Source organism: Coregonus clupeaformis, chromosome 12 (assembly GCF_020615455.1).
Source record: "Coregonus clupeaformis isolate EN_2021a chromosome 12, ASM2061545v1, whole genome shotgun sequence".
NCBI lineage: Eukaryota > Metazoa > Chordata > Actinopteri > Salmoniformes > Salmonidae > Coregonus > Coregonus clupeaformis.
In genome coordinates this window covers 54,033,385-54,053,479 of record NC_059203.1, presented here as the reverse complement: position 1 = coordinate 54,053,479, position 20,095 = coordinate 54,033,385, and the positions used below count along the sequence as shown (strand labels likewise).

Genomic DNA, 20,095 nt, shown 5'->3' with positions numbered 1-20,095 from the left:
ATTTACATTTTAGTCATTTAGCAGACGCTCTTATCCAGAGCGACTTACAGTTAGTGAGTGCATACATTTTTATTTTTTTATTTTTTTGTTTTTTTTCATACTGGCCCCCCGTGGGAATCGAACCCACAACCCTGGCGTTGCAAACGCCATGCTCTACCAACTGAGCTACATCCCTGCTGGCCATTCCCTCCCCTACCCTGGACGACGCTGGGCCAATTGTGCGCCGCCCCATGGGTCTCCCGGTCACGGCCAGCTACGACAGAGCCTGGATCACATGAATGAACTGAACATGTTTCATGGTTTATTTGCAGTAGTTGTTTTTTGTGTTATTTGATGGTTTATGGGATTAGTAAATAAAGGTAAAAATATATATGTATATATATATATATATATATATATATATATATATATATATACTGTATTTGTTGTATTGTACCTGGAGGCTGGAACACTGAGCTGCGGTGGCCTGGGTCTTTCTGCAGTTTAATTTCTCTGAGGGAAAACACTGATGAGGCTAGAGAGGGGGGTGGTGGTGAGAGAGAGAGAGAGAGAGAAAGAAAGTGAGAAGGAGTGAGAGAGAACAATGAGAGAGAGAGAGGGAGTGAGAGAGAACAGAGAGAGACGAGAGAGAGAGAGAGAGAGAGAGAGAGAGAGAGAGAGAGAGAGAGAGAGAGAGAGAGAGAGAGAGCATAAAGCACAACACATAAATTGCCACTTAATACATCATCCTCACCACATGATTGAAGTCAAATACATTTCATGTGTGTGTCTTACTGTCTGCGAGGCTGTGGATGTTCTCTCCCAGACTGAGGAAGTAGGGGTGTCTAAGAGATGCTTCAGCTGAGACTCTGGTCCTAGTGTCATACTGAAATAACACAGGGAAATACACACAACACCAGAATAAAGGTTTGGTATTTAACCTCTACGGGATCGGTGTCTCGTATATACGAGACGGTTGAGCTAACGTGCGCTAATGTAATTAGCATGACTGTTGTAAGTAACAGCAATCCTTCCAGGACATAAACATGTCTTATATGGGCAGAAAGCTTAAATTCTTGTTAATCTAACTGCACTGTCCAATTTACAGTAGCTATTACAGTGGAAACATACCATGCTATTGTTTGAGGAGAGTGCACAACAACAAAAAACTTATCACGGCAACTGGTTTGATACATTCACCTCTGAAGGTAAATAATGTACTTATATTCAGTAATCGTGCTCTGAGTTGTCATCCTAAGGTCCCAGAGATAAAATGTAGCATAGTTTTGTTTGATAAAATCAATTTTTATATTTAAATGTAGGAACTGGGTTCTACAGTTTGAACCCCTGCTGTCTCTGGCTCCACACCCACCCCGCCCGGCCATCTAGATGTGTGAAAGTTAGTGTATAAGCTAATGATCCATCATGTATGACATTCCTGGGAGTGTGTAAACTTACATTTGGTATTACCATATAATTTTTGTATGTTCTCTATAGTTATGTACTTGAAAATGTATCAATTGATGAATTCGGCACATTTGGCCAGACTTGATACATAATAGTCCAGTATTGCAACGCTTCACTGGATCAATCTGAAACTTTGCACACACACTAATACCATCTAGTGGCCAAAATCTAAATTGCACCTAAACTGTTATATTATATTGTGGCCTTTCGCTTGCATTTCAAAGATGATGGAACAAAAAAACAAAACATTTATATATTTTTTACAAGATCTAATGTGTTATATTCTCCTACATTAATTTCACATTTCCACAAACTTCAAAGTGTTTCCTTTAAAATGGTATCAAGAATATGCATATCCTTGCTTCAGGTCCTGAGCTACAGGCAGTTAGATTTGGGTATGTCATTTTAGGCTAAAATGGAAAAAAAAGGGTCAGATCCTTAAGAGGTTAACACTAGTGGTTACAGGTTGGTGTGGATGTGTTTCTTACCAGGAGTAGAGCAGTTAGCATGTCAATCCCCTCAGTATCCAGCCTGGAGAGGACAGTAGACTGTGGTTATGTTACTGGGTTGTGGTTTGTGTTACCTGAGCTAGTGGTTGGTGAGTGGTCTTATTGCAGTAATGCTGTGGTTGTGTTACCTAGGCACGTGGTTGATGAGTGGCTGAGGTCTGTACTCAGGGAACATGTAGGATCTGAACTCATCATTATTGGAGATACCTGGCCAGCTGTCCTCTTTTGGGGTACCTGAGAAAGAGAGAGAGAGAGAGAGAGAGAGGGGAGAGGTTAATGTAAATGCTTCATATTCTATGTCTGTATGGGGGGTTGTATCTGGTTACCCCAGCAAGATTGCCCCCTGTGCTATAAATGAAAGAGTAGAATTACCAATGAGTCTGAAGACTAAGTGCAGCTCCTCCTTCACTGAGGAGCCGGGGAACATGGGACGACCCGTCGCCATCTCAAATAGAATACAGCCCACGCCCCTTTACCACACACACAGGAAGCACAGACACACAGGATTGCAATGAAAAGTGAAAGGGCGTGTTCGACATAGCAGATTATTTGTAGATCAGTCAGTCACAATTGACCCATGATACATCACAGTATTGATGCTCTGGAACACGTCCAACGTGATCTTTGGAGACTAATGCCTGAAAGGAGGTGGTAATGCCTCACAGTGTGTATGGAAATAACAAACCCCTGGAGCCGCACACACACTCACACTCTTATGGACTCACATCACATTGTCCAGACCATCATGCACACACACACACACACACACACACACACACACACACACACACACGGGTAAACATTTCACTTTTAGTCTACACAGCATGTGACAAATAACATTTGATTTGATTTGACATATAGCGGGAGGTTTGTCAGTAGAACAGAGACACACACACAAATCAAAGAGCAGGCCTGTGTACGAGCCAGGGTGTAATAGAGTACAATGATTTCCTTTGTTTATCACTAGGGGTCTCTGCTCCGATGGAGCATTTTTCCGATTTTGTTGCCTTACAACCTGGAATTAAAATTGATTTTTGGGGGTTTGTATCATTTAATTTACACAACATGCCTACCACTTTGAAGATGCAAAATACTTTTTATTGTGAAACAAACAAGAAAGAAGACAAAAAATGGAAAACTTGAGCATGCATAACTATTCACCCCCCCCAAAGTCAATACTTTGTACAGCCACCTTTTGCAGCAATTACAGCTGCAAGTCTCTTGGGGGTATGTCTCTATAAGCCTGGCACATCTAGCCACTGGGATTTTTGCCCATTCTTCAAGGCAAAACTGCTCCAGCTCCTTCAAGTTGGATGGGTTCCGCTGGTGTACAGCAGTTTTTAAGTCATACCACAGATTCTCAATTGGATTGAGGTCTGGGCTTTGACTAGGCCATTCCAAGACATTTAAATGTTTCCCCTTAAACCACTCGAGTGTTGCTTTAGCAGTATGCTTAGGGTCATTGTCCTGCTGGAAGGTGAACCTCCATCCCAGTCTCAAATATCTGGAAGACTGAAACAGGTTTCCCTCAAGAATGTCCCTGTATTTAGCGCCATCCATCATTCCTTCAATTCTGACCAGTTTCCCAGTCCCTGCCGATGAAAAACATCTCGTTTGGTGTTCTCGGGGTGATGAGAGGTGTTGGGTTTGCGCCAGACATAGCGTTTTCCTTGATGGCCAAAAAGCTCAATTTTAGTCTCATCTGACCAGAGTACCTTCCTCCATATGTTTGGGGAGTCTCCCACATGCCTTTTGGCGAACACCAAACGTGTTTGCTTATTTTTTTCTTTAAGCAATGGCTTTTTTTCTGGCCACTCTTCCGTAAAGCCCAGCTCTGTGGAGTGTACGGCTTAAAGTGGTCCTATGGACAGATACTCCAATCTCCGCTGTGGAGCTTTGCAGCTCCTTCAGGGTTATCTTTGGTCTCTTTGTTGCCTCTCTGATTAATGCCCTCCTTGCCTGGTCCGTGAGTTTTGGTGGGCGGCCCTCTCTTGGCAGCTTTGTTGTGGTGCCATATTCTTTCAATTTTTTAATAATGGATTTAGTGGTGTTCCGTGGGATGTTCAAAGTTTCAGATATTTTTTTATAACCCAACCCCTACAACTTTGTCCCTGATCTGTTTGGAGAGCTCCTTGGTCTTCATGGTGCCGCTTGCTTGGTGGTGCCCCTTGCTTAGTGGTGTTGCAGACTCTGGGGCCTTTCAGAACAGGTGTATATATACTGAGATCATGTGACAGATCATGTGACACTTAGATTGCACACAGGTGGACACAACTAATTATGTGACTTCTGAAGGTAATTGGTTGCACCAGATCTTATTTAGGGGCTTCATAGCAAAGGGGGTGAATACATATGCACGCACCACTTTTCCGTTAAGTAATCTTTTTCATTTCACTTCACCAATTTGGACTGTTTTGTGTATGTACATTATCCAAATAAAAATAAATTTAAATTACAGGTTGTAATGCAACAAAATAGGAAAAATGCCAACTGGGAAGAATACTTTTGCAAGGCACTGTATGTTGCTGTGATGATGTATAGTGTGGACAACACATCTAATCAAAACATGGTTTCCCTCATTTAGGTTTCCACTGTTGTTAATGAAGGTTAATCAATGTGACAGACACGTAGAGGAGGTTTGCTAAAATGCCTCTGTCTCTGTGAGTCAGAATGGAGGTGTGTGCGTGTGTGTCTGTGTGTGTGTGTGTGTAGTGTACTACTCACCACATGTCGATGGGTGTAGAGTACTCTGTGGTACCCAGAAGTACTTCAGGGGGGCGGTACCATAGAGTCACCACCTCGTTGGAGTAGGTCTTAGTGGGCACAGACTTGGCCCGTGCCAGACCTGACCAATCAAACAAACAGTCATGAGCTGGATCTCCGAGAGGGAATATTATCTACTGATCTGGTCTACTATCTACATGCAGGATGGGTGTTGAAAAGGTTAGGGATAATATAGAGGGAGACCTGTTGCTAAGTTACCAATGTCTGTGTATCCATCTTTATGGGGAGACTATCTGATGTATGTGCGTGTGTGCATGTCATACCAAAGTCAGCTAGTTTGAGCTCTCCCTTGTCGTTGATGAGCAGGTTCTGAGGTTTGAGGTCTCTGTGAAGGATCTTCCTCTTATGGCAGTAGGACAGACCACGTAACAACTGGAACATAAAGATCTACAGAGACAGAGAGAGAGAGAAGAAGAGAAGATGATGATGATGAACTGTGTTCAGTAGGGGTGACCAGAGCCATATATTTCGAGAGTTAGGACATTGAGGGTTCTGCATTATGATGCATTTACATGACACAGTACAATCAAATAATTCCATACGGCAACCATGTTAGCTCCCCATGGGCAGTATTGACCAATAGCAATTCATGGATTTTTTCTTAATTTTAAACAATGCTATGTTACTGAACTTCTAAAATTAGAATCCAAATACTTGTCATGAATGGATAAATGGAATGCTCAATGGCAGCAACATGGCGTCCATTCTAAAAGGTGGCCGAACTCTATATATATACAGTGGGGAGAACAAGTATTTGATACACTGCCGATTTTGCAGGTTTTCCTACTTACAAAGCATGTAGAGGTCTGTAATTGTTATCATAGGTACACTTCAACTGTGAGAGACGGAATCTAAAACAAAAATCCAGAAAATCACATTGTATGATTTTTAAGTAATTAATTTGCATTTTATTGCATGACATAAGTATTTGATACATCAGAAAAGCAGAACTTCATATTTGGTACAGAAACCTTTGTTTGCAATTACAGAGATCATACGTTTCCTGTAGGTCTTGACCAGGTTTGCACACACTGCAGCAGGGATTTTGGCCCACTCCTCCATACAGACCTTCTTCAGATCCTTCAGGTTTCGGGGCTGTCGCTGGGCAAAACGGACTTTCAGCTCCCTCCAAAGATTTTCTATTGGGTTCAGGTCTGGAGACTGGCTAGGCCACTCCAGGACCTTGAGATGCTTCTTACGGAGCCACTCCTTAGTTGCCCTGGCTGTGTGTTTCGGGTCGTTGTCATGCTGGAAGACCCAGCCACGACCCATCTTCAATGCTCTTACTGAGGGAAGGAGGTTGTTGGCCAAGATCTCGCAATACATGGACCCATCCATCCTCCCCTCAATACGGTGCAGTCGTCCTGTCCTCTTTGCAGAAAAGCATCCCCAAAGAATGATGTTTCCACTTCCATGCTTCACGGTTGAGATGGTGTTCTTGGGGTTGTACTCATCCTTCTTCTTCCTCCAAACACGGCGAGTGGAGTTTAGACCAAAAAGCTCAATTTTTGTCTCATCAGACCACATGACCTTCTCCCATTCCTTCTCTGGATCATCCAGATGGTCATTGGCAAACTTCAGACGGGCCTGGACATGCGCTGGCTTGAGCAGGGGGACCTTGCGTGCGCTGCAGGATTTTAATCCATGACGGCATAGTGTGTTACTAATGGTTTTCTTTGAGACTGTGGTCCCAGGTCTCTTCAGGTCATTGACCAGGTCCTGCCGTGTAGTTCTGGGCTGATCCCTCACCTTCCTCATGATCATTGATGCCCCACGAGGTGAGATCTTGCATGGAGCCCCAGACCGAGGGTGGTTGACCGTCATCTTGAACTTCTTCCATTTTCTAATAATTGCACCAACAATTGTTGCCTTCTCACCAAGCTGCTTGCCTATTGTCCTGTAGCTCATCCCAGCCTTGTGCAGGTCTACAATTTTATCCCTGATGTCCTTACACAGCTCTCTGGTCTTGGCCATTGTGGAGAGGTTGGAGTCTGTTTGATTGAGTGTGTGGACAGATGTCTTTTATACAGGTAACGAGTTCAAACAGGTGCAGTTAATACAGGTAATGAGTGGAGAACAGGAGGGCTTCTTAAAGAAAAACTAACAGGTCTGTGAGAGCCGGAATTCTTACTGGTTGGTAGGTGATCAAATACTTATGTCATGCAATAAAATGCTAATTAATTACTTAAAAATCATACAATGTGATTTTCTGGATTTTTGTTTTAGATTCTGTCTCTCACAGTTGAAGTGTACCTATGATAAAAATTACAGACCTCTACATGCTTTGTAAGTAGGAAAACCTGCAAAATCACTTGTTCTCCCCACTGTATGGCTCTGGGGGACTAACCTTGACATTGTTCATGCTCATCAGGTTTCCACAGTTGTCCAGGTACTGTTTCAGATCACTGTCCTGAGAGACACACAGACAAACACAAACACACACACTATTTCAGAACTTTAACATGAACATGAAGCTATATAAAAAAGCAGATATAACACTGGTTATTAAACTGCTCATAAAGTATTTGAAAGATGTTTGAACTACTCACCAGGTACTCAAAGACCAGAGTGAGGGAGCGTTCTGTGTGTATGATGTCATGCAGTGTGACAATGTTGCTGTGTTTTAGGTTCTTCAGTAGAGACACTGCAGAGACACAGAGAAAATGGTTGGATGCAGCTCTGGCTGCATGGAGGACATGGTAATGACATTTTAGCTCCACTGGGTGGCGTCACGCCCATTTCTATGGGCATAAGCACTGTTCCTGACACAAACTGTTCACACCCCTCTTGTTGGCAGAGCGAAAATGTTGCATGTTTAAAGCTATTTTCTGCAATTCTACACATTTTGCCATGTCTTATGTGTGTTCATGTGATATTTGAGTAACTCAAACATTATATCAAATTCTATGGGCTAAAAAACCTAGCTAAAAAACATTAGCTGACATGGGCTAGTTGAGCTGGACATTTCTGACAAGTTATAAATAGCTCTCTAAAGTATGCAGTGACTGACATGATGATGCACTACCCAATTAAAAAATTGCACCTTGTGCATTCTACTATTCCAACTTTCTAGAGTAAGTAGAAAGCCGGACTGAGTTTCTTACATTTGTATTTATTTATTTGGGGGGACCACTGAGCTACTGTAGTAAATCTCAGCCCTGTTGGAACACTTTTTTGGGTATGTGTGGTGTGAGGAGGGGTGAGCAGAGGTTAGGAGAGAGGTTTGATGGTTCTATAGGGTGCTGTGTGTTACCTTCTCTGATAGCTGTACAGGGTGCTCCCTCCTCATGTTCTAGCCTAATCTCTTTCAGCGCCACCAGGTTCTCTGTCAGTTTGCTCCGACCCTTAAAAACGGTGGCATACGTACCCTACACAGGAACAGGAAGTAATTGAAACAGGAAATAGGAAACAGGAAGGAATAGTCAATCACATCAGTCAGTTTTCTTTCTCACATATAATGATCGTCACTTTCTGGCTATGCCAAATGTCTAACCCTGACCCTTTTAACTACTGAGCCTAACCCTTCCCCATAACCTTACCCCTAACCATAACCCAAACCCTAACCTATTAAGAATAAGGTTAATTTGCTTTATGTCATTGCTGTCTCTCTCTTGAAACACTGGCTTGTTTCATTGCAGGATGTAAGGTATTTAAAGAGGACCACCTTGTTATGTGGAGGAGCAGTCATGGTTGACCATTCATTGGTTCTGTTAGTTTACTGTAAACACATGTCTTAACTCCCCCCTCTGGTTTGAGATGACCTAGACTGCAAAACATTCCAGAACACTGCTCCCACCCTGATGCTGCCCATGTTCACTCCCCTTCACAGATCTGGCAGGACTGAATAGGTGTAAGAAATATGAAGGAAACTAAGTAGGGGGATTGCTTACACCTATCCAGCTATTGTAGATTGGTGAAACCCAGTAGGTCCCCAGAGACTGTGTTGACTCACTTGTCTCCTGTTAGACTTTCTTAAGGGAGCTAGATGAGGTAAAAGGGAAGGTGAATACCCACACACTGGGAATACCCACACACCTTTACTTTCAAGTTTCTCCTTTCTTTTCACATGCTATTCTCTGTATCCTGCACCTATTAAATCAGCTGGATGTGTGCCTTGAACTGCATCTGAAAGAGCATAACCATAGCGACACACACTTACCTCTCCCAGTTTGCCAAGTTTCACGTACGTCTCCAGCTTTCCAAAGCCAATGTCAGACTGCATGGAAAAACACATAAGGTAGCCTACTATAGTTAGGTCAATAGGGTATTATTACAGTATTGGGATATTGGTTAGTTATGTGTAGGGTAACTGTGCTGTAGGGTTATGACTGGTAAATTGATATATGTATGGTTATGACCATATGGTTTAGGGATCATGGTATTGGGATACTGTGATATTGGGTATAGGGGGTAGTCTACTGGGTATTGGGGTATGGGTATATTAGGCTATTGGGGTATGGGGGGTACAGGGTACTGACCAGTGATGCCCGTCAGGACATGCGTCTGAGGAGTTTGCAGGGAGGAGAGTTGTTCTCACTCGCCATCTCCCTCTCCATCTGCAGCTTCTTGAGGAACTCTGGAGGCAGGCGGATGTCCATGGGTATTGACGTATGGGTGTATTACGGTATATAGGGGTACGGGTATGTGATACTGACCAGTGAAGCCCGTAGGGACATGCGTCTGAGGGGTTTGATTTAGGGTATGGGTGTATTAGGGTATAGGGGTATGAGGTATAGGGGTACGAGGTATGGGGTACTAACCAGTGAAGCCCGTCGGGACATGCGGCTGAGGGGTTTGCAGGGAGGAGAGTTGTTCTCACTCTCCATCTCCCTCTCCATCTGCAGCTTCTTGAGGAACTCTGGAGGCAGGCGGATGTCCATGGGCAGAGACATACGCTTACTCACGTCCTGCAGATAATCAATAATCAGTCATCAATATGCAATACTCACACATAATCAATCATTATTTGTCAATATACACACATCATAAATGGGCAATATTCTCACATGATTAATGACACATTGCACCAGAACGTTCATCGCCAGACAAAGGTTATCACAGTGTACAGGTGAGGAGAGATTGTGGCTATTTAAAGCTAGGGATGATTAGACAAGCATTGGTTTGAGAATGTAATCTTCTCTCTGTGGGTCTATTCTGTATGAATGGAGACCTGTTTGAATGTAGGGCGAGATTTATCAAACCTCTTTTAAATTAATCTCTTCTCCCAGTCTCTCACCCTCTGACACAGTTTCTCCTGTGAGTGACTTTCTATCTCACACTTCCCCCTGTAATACATGTCTGGAACTATCTAAAATAAAGTTTTTGTGTGTATGTGAATTTCCCCAGGGTGTGTGTGTGTGTGCTCATTTCTGCGTGCACAAACATATGTGTTTGCAGTTATTTTTGTTGAAAAGTAAGACAGCTGAATTCTCTCACTAAAGGTATCTGGCATGGCTGGGTTTAGTGGAACCAAAAAAGAAGAAGAAGAAGAAAGAAAGCGAGAGACGGTAAAGAAAGAAAATTCAGACGATGGCTTGTAATTCCCTGTGGGCTGTGTAGCAGCTACTGCTGCTCTGAGGCTGAGAGGATGTTAAGGCCACTCAGCTTGGAGAGGGAGGAGAGGAACCCAGTCAGTAGCTCTTATGATGTCATAATGGTGTTATGACTGGTTTCATAATGGTTTTATGAATGCCTTATGTATACCCCCTTCAAGTAAAGTGTTATCTAATTTGTACAGGAGGCTATATTTACTTAGTGTCTCTCTCAGTATAGCAGTTCCTTTCAGATTGGTGTTTTGAGCTATACTATACTAATTGGCCTGTCAATATGAAAATCTTAACTCTCCCTCCCTGTTTCACCTCCATAGAGAAGCGTCGGTGTGGTGCTTTGCTGCGGTACTGGAGCTGGGAGGGGGACTGTGCTCCGGGCGTGGCTGGCTCAGGGCTCACTGGACTGGGACTGGCCTCAGGGTGTAGCGACGGCAGGGTCAGGCTGTCTGGAGTCAGTGCTGCAGGTTAGACAGAGAGATAGACAACATACACTTTAGTGTTATAGAAAACGTAACACAGATACTGATAAATACTTATTGTAGCCTCACACACACACACACACACACACACACACACACACACACACACACATACACACACAGACAGGCTTGCTTTAACAATCTATCCTCTTCAGTGTTGTACACAGCAGATTGAGTGGACAATTACTCTTTACGAATCAACAATACAGCACTCTTTCAGTCTGGACACTACACAAGGCTGCATCAGCTATACAGTGCGGAAGTGTGTGCATGTGTAACTGTGTCAGATCTTTGAACAGCTCATGGTGGAGTGTTTCAGCCCTGGTTTGATCCTGTGTGTGAATGGATTGTTGGTCTCGCTGCTGTTGGGTGTGTTTGGAGTGGATATGTGTCTCTTCCACCACATACCGACTGACACCTATGTGTATATGTGTGAATGTGGATACGTGTGTGCGCCTATGTGTGTATAGTGATTTGATGTGTGTGTGTGTGTGTGTAGCAACGCGCATGCCCCGCCCACTTGAGGATCTGTCTTTTTCAGCCATTTATTTCCTGTGTTTGAGGGGTGCAAAATCCACTTGTCACTTAAATCTCGCTGGATTGATTGCTTTCATTTTACTCCTGCGACTCTGTATTTTTTCCCCGTTAACGTTACGACCGCAGAAATGTTTGTAATGACCTGTCAAACACAGCCCCCGGTAATGGCTGAAATGGGCTCAATGGAATACATTGGCTTTCCATTGAATCTATAAGAATGCTCATGCTTTGTATGGGACTTAACGCACCGTCTCGACACTTACATCACAAGAAAGAGAAGATAGATACCTTTGTTTTGATGGGTGTTCATTTTTTGTGGAATTGAAAAAAGTAATGATTTAATACAGTTGAAATGTTTACAAATTAGATGCGCTGAAATGAAAGCAAGTTCCGAAAATCAACACTCGGATTATAGTGATATTATGTCTGATCTCGCAAACAATGTAAAGTTTGTATAGACAGGTGTAATCTAGAGCCAAGCGTATTGATGTTTAATCCGAGGGTATCCTGCTATTGACACACTTGTTGAATTATGCAAGAGAACATGACAACAACAGTAATTAATGAGGCAACCTAGATAGAGCAAGTGTTTGGTGGTTGTAGCTCTGTTCCTCCCCTTTATGTTAATGTTTTCATATATGCCAATACAAATGAGGCACATATAATTTTCCTTATTTTAACACAAAACATCAAAAAATACCTTGTACAAAAAAACTATAAATATATAAGTGCATAACTTTTTTATTGTGCAATTTGACAATAAATTGAATACCTGAATTCTCACTAAAATCCCTGAACTCCATTCATTATTTGTCTGTGCCAGTAAAATGTCTTATGTGCTATATTTCAGTCAATAGCTGATGGATTATAAACATAAACAAATGTAGTCCCATGTGGCTCAGTCGGTAGAGCATGGCGTTTGCAATGCCAGGGTTGTGGGTTCAATTCCCATGGGGGACCAGTACGAAAACGGTATGAAAATGTATGCACTCACTACTGTAAGTCGCCTGGAAAAGAGTGTCTGCTAAATGACTAAAAATAAAAATGTACAAATGAGTATCATTGTCCAACTGTTGCATTTATTAGGATTGTTTTAAAAATCTTTTAACAATTTCGATGACCGTTGCTAGTGTGTGTGTGTGTGCCTCGGCACGTTCGTGTGTATGTGTTCAGACGTTTGCCTCCTGGGCTGTTTGATGTAGTCTGCAGTGAGCTCTTTAACTCTTTGTTTCCATGGGGACACTGATTGCTAACAAAAGCATGTGAGGATAGGGCTAAACAGAGAGAAATATCCTCTCTCTCCGCCCCCCTCTCCTCTCTCTCTGTCTCCTCTGTCTCCTTCTCTCTCTCCCCCCCCCCTCTCTTTCTCTGTTTCCTTCTCTTGTCTCCTTCTCGCTCTGACAGATAGCTCAGCCATTAATATTTATTCCTGCACCCACAGCCTTCCTTTTATTAGTAGATATTCAACAGTCCTGGCTACTCCTACACACAGACACACACACACACACTTGTGTCTGCAAACACAGATACCATTTCTGGTGTACATACACACAAATGATGATGATGGAGATTTAGATGGTAGATTTGAGTTTAACTAAAAGGTAATTATTCATAGGCAGGAGGCAAGTACCTAACCAGCTCACTTAACAGTGTTAGAAAAATAAGGTGACAAAAATAAATAGGGCAAAAGAGCGATAGAGAGATGGAATAGAGATAGAGAGATCAATGAAGGCGAGAGAGAGGGAATTGGATGGAATTAAGCAGTGATAGATGAATGGTGAGAATGATAGCTATCATGACATCTTAGTTTGATTAATATTCCTGCTATGAGTGGGCACAGAACGATAGAAAGAACGGGAGCTGGCTCGTCATTTAAATATCACAGTTACAGCAACCCTTTGATCTGTCTGCTTGTAACTGGGGTCAGGGCATGCGAGACACGTGCACACACACACACACACACACACACACACACACACACACACACACACACACACACACACACACACACACACACACACACACACACACACACACACACACAAACACAAACACACAAACAAACAAACAAACACAAAGATATAAGACAGCTTGTTTGGAAAAGGACAATCCAATAAGTGGACCACAAGATGTCAATACCTGTCTTTATGTAAGGCCATGTCCCCAAAGAAGGAGAGAGATTGAGTGTGAGCCAGTTTGTTTGTAGTTGTGTTTTTGTTTGTGTGCAGGTTCAGGAGGAGGAAAGCAGTGTTCACAATAAAATTGTTCTTTATGATGAGAGGGTACAGAGACATCAACCTATGTGTATCTTTAAAATAATGTGTGTTCTAGTCCTATCCTATCTAAAATGGGAGATTATATAGGACATATGATGAAGTGAATAATGTATTAAAGGGCAGACTGAAAGGCTCTTACATGGCCAGGTAGGAAACTCTAACTCAAGACAGGAGCTGTCTGCTGACTGTTGTCCTCTCAGAGTGGCATTTCTAATGAAGCTTATGGTTGTAGGCTACTACGATGTTTTCTACCGATGGGGCATGCATTCTTCTCTCACTGGCCCTGGTCAAATTTAGTATGACAGTGTTTGATGTGATGATCAAAATTATTTAATTACATTCATCTTTCCATCAGTACACTTGTTAGCGTATCAAAATGATGATTTCATATAGTGAAGCTGCGCTGGATATAAACTAGGTTGCTGTATTAGATTGACTTAAAGATTAGACTGGCAGGCGGACGGGTGGCCTCCCTGATACACACGCGTGTATGTGTTAGCCTGTAAGGTATGATAATGAATTCATCAGCCTCACTCAAGCGTGACTTATTGACTTTTTCGTTTTTTAAAGTATGACACAGCTGCTTACCTACTGAGACAGGCGACTGAAGGGGATATTATGTTGATAAAGCTGCCTTAAGGATATACACCTTGTCACGTTGTATAATGAATAGAAGACAGGCGCAGGAATTCGTATTAGGGGTTTTATTTACTCCACCCAACACAAACACGTACAGTATATATATATCACACCGGGATGTAACCCAAACAAAGAGCGAGGTGTAACCTCTACACAATACACGGGACGAGACCCGTAAACAACGAGCACTATCACCGGTACTTACGAGACCAACGGACATGGGACAATAATCGACAAGAACAACGGGGAACAGAGGGCACATATATACACATACTAATCAGGGGGAATGGGAACCAAGTGTGCGTAATGAGACAACACAGTCCGGGGTTGGTGGTAATAATCCATGTCAGTGACGCCTAGAAAGCCGGTGACGTAGACCTCCGGAGCTGGTGAACGGAATGAGCAGCAGTACCGGGGGGATCTGTGACACACCTATATATAGTCATTCTGATCTGTGAGCTGATTGTGTTTCTCTTTTTGTTTGCAATAAAGATCTATTAGAAACAATAAATACATGACCACTGTAAAGACAGCTGCTCTGATGCATGTGACAAGCTTGTTGTGTGTTCTGGTATTTCAGTGTCAGGGAATTTGATTGTTTTTTTCACATCAAGATACAATTCATTCTTTGAGAGTCTAGGAAAGGTTGTGTTGCTGATGTTGTATCCCAACCTCATTAGGAGTTGAAAGGAATGTTAGGTAATGTCCAGGGAATGTGGTTAATCCTGGGAAAAATGTCAGCCAAGTCCGTCACTCTCCAAACATGGACAGAAAGTTGGACAGCATCGCCCTGATTCACTGTGGCGGAAATCAATGATTATTTCATGAAATCTTTGTTCAGTTATTGTCTGAAAGAGGCCGTGGTGGAAGAAGGGGTTGTGAAGGGTAGAATGTCTGGATTGACAGAGAGCCTAAAGAACCCCATGAACACCAGAACACAATGGTTAAAAGGTTTTCTTTCACCGTTGCAGGGCAGACTAGTGCCAGATGAAAGGATGGTTGTTACTCTGACACAGTGGCCCACAGCGAGGGAGATGGGCTTGTATAAATGTGTCTTGAACACTGCTAATCCCCATCAGCCTCAGCTCCCAGCACCCCCTCTCACTCTTCCGCCCCTCTCTCTCTTTGTCTCTCTCTCTCTCTCCCTCTCTTTCTCTCTCTCTCACTCTCCTGTCCTCTCTCACACACCTCTCTTTCTCCTCCTCCTCTCCTCTATCTCTCCACTCAGAGCTTGTGTAAATGTGTGTCATAACCTCATCAAACTGCAGCCTTCCCTTAGCTGGAAATTTGTGCTGTACAGGCTGTAGGGACAGAGTGGGGCTGGTACAGAGATGACTGGGCTGGTGGTTTGTTTGATTACAAACTGATTTAAGAATGGCCTGATCAATTAATAAAGGGATGAATAAATAAATGCAGGGAGGGATGGAGGAGGAAGTAGTATAATGTAATGTAAGATCTGGGATCAGGACTTTGAGCTTCCTGTTTCTAAATATAGTCCCAATATGCTGTCATTCATTAGCAACGCTCATAACAGCAAGACCCACTGGAGACAAGGAGGATAGAGGAGAGGATTTGCTGTGCATCATTGGACAGTGTTGGACAGGCAGTGTTGGGCAGTGCAAGGCAGTATTGGGCAGTGCAAGGCAGTGTTAGAGGTCTTACCCTGAGTGTGTTGGATGTTCAGCTGGTTGATTTGCTCAGTGAACTCGTTCTCCTCGATGGTCTCGGTGCGAGGGATGGACAGAGAGAAACGTCGCTTAAAGTTCTTCATCTTGTTCATGGCGCTGAGGACCAGTACCTGAGAGAGCAAGAGAGAGAGAGAGAGAGAGAGAGAGAGAGAGAGAGAGAGAGAGAGAGAGAGAGAGAGAGAGAGAGAGAGAGAGAGAGAGAGAGAGAGAGAGAGAGAGAGAGAAGAGAGAGAGAGAGAGAGAGAGAGAGAGAGAGAGAGAGAGAGAGAGAGAGAGAGAGAGAGAGAGAGAGAGAGAGAGAGAGAGAGAGAGAGAGAGACGGTCAGACAAGGCATACATGTATGTAAATGACTGGGTATCGAACCCTGTTTTTTGCTGTGTATCACTCCAGACCATGCAAGCCCACTGAGGTAAAAGTCAAAGCCCTGGGAGCTAACACAAGTTTTCAGATCCAAGGCAAAGTTACTCAAACAACACCATGTCCCACTCTACAGGCTACAACCACATTATACGATTTGAACCACTAACCATAACACCTGGGGTGAAAGAGCATAACGATCAGACTGTCTGAACAGAGGAAAGTGAATATGTAACTACCCTCTGCTGAACCAATGTTCTCTAACCTAACGGCATGCCCTCCCATGGCACACCAAACAGAACAGCTCCAGTTAGTGATTGGGTTGTGGTCTTTGGTTGAGGTCAGGAACAGAGAGACAGAGAGGCAGTCTCTGTGTGTGGTGCTCCCTGGCTGTTAATGATGCTAACCTCGGATCACTGATGGATGGAATAATGAAGCAGAGAAACAGCAGGAGAGCATTTAATCAATACAGTCACCTCTCTGGCACGGCCCAGACACTGCAGTGTCAATACATCACATAACCATATAACCCTCTCCCCCCACTCATTACATCGTTCTCTCTCTCTCACTCTCTCTCACCGAGCAGCAGTGCAGGTTGGTTGCTATGGTCTCCTACTCTCTAATTAGTCTCCTGTCAGACTGTGTGTGTGATGTAATTATTGTAAGACCTGAGAGTAGGCAGAACTATGTTCCGCAGTCGTACACATGTCCATGCATGCTTGTGTGTGCCTGTGTGTGTGTAACGGACATCACGCTGCTTGCTTAGGGAGTACCGTGTCCTCCTAATTTGGCTCACACTGAGGCTTGAACCCAGGACCTCTGCATCTTACCAGTTGGCGCCACTGAAAAATGTACAATTCGTCTGAGTCATTGCTTATTCAATTTTTCTGTTATTGGAACCTGAAGACGCACACTTCCCTTTAAAGTGACAATCAGCAGTAGAAACAATATAGTATCCTCCCTGCCCCTGTTTTGGTAAAAAGCTGAGGGATGGGCCTGGAGAAATGTAACCACTCTCATACAGAGCAATGGATGCAAGGACTGACCATCCATGATATCGACATTATAGTTTTGACCATGTTTTGAGGCTATATAGTATTTGTTTACATTTACTTTGTTTACAAACATTGGATTAAAACAAGCTTATATTTTGGGTTCTGATGGGGTACAACAGTTTAACTAAGCTCATGAGGCATTTATAAGTTATATTCTTTAAGAATCAATGGGTACATGCCATTAATTTATAAAAATTGATGTAGCAACTGGTGATTTCCCCTTTAAAAGCAACATCTGTTAGGCAGATGACCAGTGTTATGATGAGTTTCTGGTACTGAGAAGTTCAGGATGCAAGAGAGCAGTCGACACTCAGCTGGAGATTTGATTCATATTTATTTCAGTACTGGATTCAATGACAGGTGGTACGGACGTAGCCTCTTGTCATATGAATGACTTCCATACAAAATCTCTCAATTTATATAATGCCCTTCCGATCTACTTCTGTCCCACACAGTTGCCAACCATTATTGAGTGTCACTCATCCACTACAATAGCATCCACATACTTGGTATCATGTGTCACCCTATCCAGGCCAGTCCCTCACGTACCCCTCCTAAGATTAGCAACAGTGGCCCCCAATCTATCTTGGCACACCGACTCTCTGACACTAACCCGCAACATCAATAACACATGGCGTGTCCTTGTCCTCTGTCCCACCTGCAGCTTATGAGTTTTACATACATTAATTAATCTTGTATCACAAGTCGTTATATCAATTCCTCATTTTCTTTCTATTTGTTGTTGCAAGGAGAATTCCATTAATATAACATTAATTGAACCAAACAAACAAAACATACAAATTAATTCCTAACCTCTTGACATCATTCCAGAAAATACCTTGATTCATGACAATTTGTAAGTTACAATAGAATGGAATGGAAATGGAAATTATAATATATTCAAATGAATATATCCCAATAAAAATAACTTCAGTCTTGCCATCCATGTTCCTATTGAAATATCACTAAAAACCTTGAAAAGACTTCAACAACGTTCAAATTACCATATTCCCCCACAATCTTTGCATCTCTATTCATACTCTTAATACCTTCCTGTATGTATCTAATATTTCCCATAGCTTTAGTTCAATTCCTACGACCTTGTCACGCCCTGGCTCTGGGGACACTGTTATGTTGAGCCAGGGTGTGTAGATCTATGTATTCCATTTCTATGTTGGCCAGTGTGGTTCTCAATCAGAGGCAACGAGTGTCAGCTGTGGCTGGTTGTCTCTGATTGGGAACCACATTTAAACAGGCTGTTTGCCCACAGTGGTTGTGGGATCTTGTTTCTAGTTGGTTTGTGTTAGACCGTGAACTGTCACGTTATCGTTTTGTTTAGTTTGTCGTTTTATCGCTAATAAAGAGTATGTTCGTCTGCAACGCTGCGCCTTGGTCCTCATCTCTTACCGACGATCGTGACAGAAGATCCCACCAAGACTGGACCAAGCAGCGTGTCCAGGAGCCATCGCCAGGGAGATCTCTAGCAGATCTCCTTCGCCTCCTCGACTGGGTCAAGCCGGGTGAGGAAGAGAAGGGCCGGACTTGGAAGCAGAAGGGCGAAAGTCTGGCGAAGGACATGGAGACCTGGTCCACGGGTAGGAGAGACGCCCAGAAATTTTTTAGGGGGGGGCTAACGGCGTGGACGACGGGCCAGCAGGAGACCGCGACAGAGCGGCCCAGCGGGTTGGCAGAGGAGGCCGCCAGGTTACGGGGGCCACTGGTCGAAGAGGGGATGGAAGGTGTAGAGGCACGGCGAGAGGTACTGGGGTGTGTTACCAGTCCGGTCCGGCCCATTCCAGATCCCTGCGTAGGGCCAGTGGTGTGTGTCCCCAGTACGGTCCGGCCTGTTCCTGCTCCCCGCACCAGGCCAATGGTGCGAGTCTCCAGCCCGGTCCGGCCCGCTCCTGCTCCCCGCACCAAGCCTATGGTGTGCGTCGCCAGCCCGGTCCGGCCTGTTCCTGCCACTCGCACCAAGCCAGGGGTGCGAGTCGTCAGCCCGGTCCAGCCTGTTCCTGCTCCCCGCACCAAGCCTATGGTGCGCGTCGCCAGCCCGGTCCGGCCTGTTCCTGCCACTCGCACCAAGCCAGGGGTGCGAGTCGTCAGCCCGGTCCAGCCCGTTCCTGCTCCACGCACCAAGCCAGGGGTGCGTATCGTTAGCCCGGTCCGGCCCGTTGCTGCTCCACGCACTAAGCCAGGGGTGCGCATCGTCAGCCCGGTCCGGTCTGTTCCTGCTCCACGCACCAAGCCAGGGGTGCGCATCGTCAGCCCGGTCCGGCCCGCTCCTGCTTCCCGCACCAAGCCAATGGTGCGCGTCGCCAGCCCGGTTCGGCCCGCTCCTGCTCCTCACACCAAGCCAGTGGTGTGCGTCGTCAGTCCAGCACGGCCCGTGCCTGTTCTCCACACCAAGCCAGTGGTGGGCGTCGTCAGTCCGGCACGGCCCGTGCCTGTTCCACTGGTGCCTGGTCCGGCACCGGTCAGATGCGTTACGCCGGAGCTAGAGCAATCCGCTCCATCAGTGTGCAGTCCAGCTCCGGCCAGCGGGGCCAGACCGGACCAGGGGTACTTTGGGGGGTTGGAGAGGGAGTGGGGATCAGGCCCGGAGCCGGATCCGCCGCCAAGGCGGAGTGCCCACCCGGTCCCTCCCCTGTGGTATTTAGTTGGCGCGGTCAGAGCCCGCACCTTTAGGGGGGGGTACTGTCACGCCCTGGCTCTGGGGACACTGTTATGTTGAGCCAGGGTGTGTAGATCTATGTATTCCATTTCTATGTTGGCCAG

At 44.5% G+C, this 20,095-nt stretch overlaps 1 protein-coding gene across 1 annotated transcript in view; it reads right to left on the bottom strand.

Moving 5' to 3' along the window:
- LOC121577675 (cyclin-dependent kinase 18) overlaps window positions 1-20,095 on the bottom strand; it is a 48,316-nt gene that overhangs the window by 1,975 nt on the left and 26,246 nt on the right. Inside the window, exons 2-15 of the mRNA XM_041891445.2 lie at window positions 15,882-16,017; window positions 10,598-10,746; window positions 9,500-9,646; window positions 8,899-8,955; window positions 7,993-8,107; window positions 7,289-7,383; window positions 7,087-7,149; window positions 5,003-5,126; window positions 4,680-4,800; window positions 2,328-2,425; window positions 2,084-2,189; window positions 1,935-1,977; window positions 775-865; window positions 437-514 (exon numbers count right to left, since the gene is read on the bottom strand). Coding sequence (XP_041747379.1) covers window positions 437-514; window positions 775-865; window positions 1,935-1,977; window positions 2,084-2,189; window positions 2,328-2,425; window positions 4,680-4,800; window positions 5,003-5,126; window positions 7,087-7,149; window positions 7,289-7,383; window positions 7,993-8,107; window positions 8,899-8,955; window positions 9,500-9,646; window positions 10,598-10,746; window positions 15,882-15,999 — 1,405 coding nt within the window. The 5' untranslated portion in view covers window positions 16,000-16,017. The remainder of the gene's footprint in view (window positions 1-436; window positions 515-774; window positions 866-1,934; window positions 1,978-2,083; window positions 2,190-2,327; window positions 2,426-4,679; window positions 4,801-5,002; window positions 5,127-7,086; window positions 7,150-7,288; window positions 7,384-7,992; window positions 8,108-8,898; window positions 8,956-9,499; window positions 9,647-10,597; window positions 10,747-15,881; window positions 16,018-20,095) is intronic.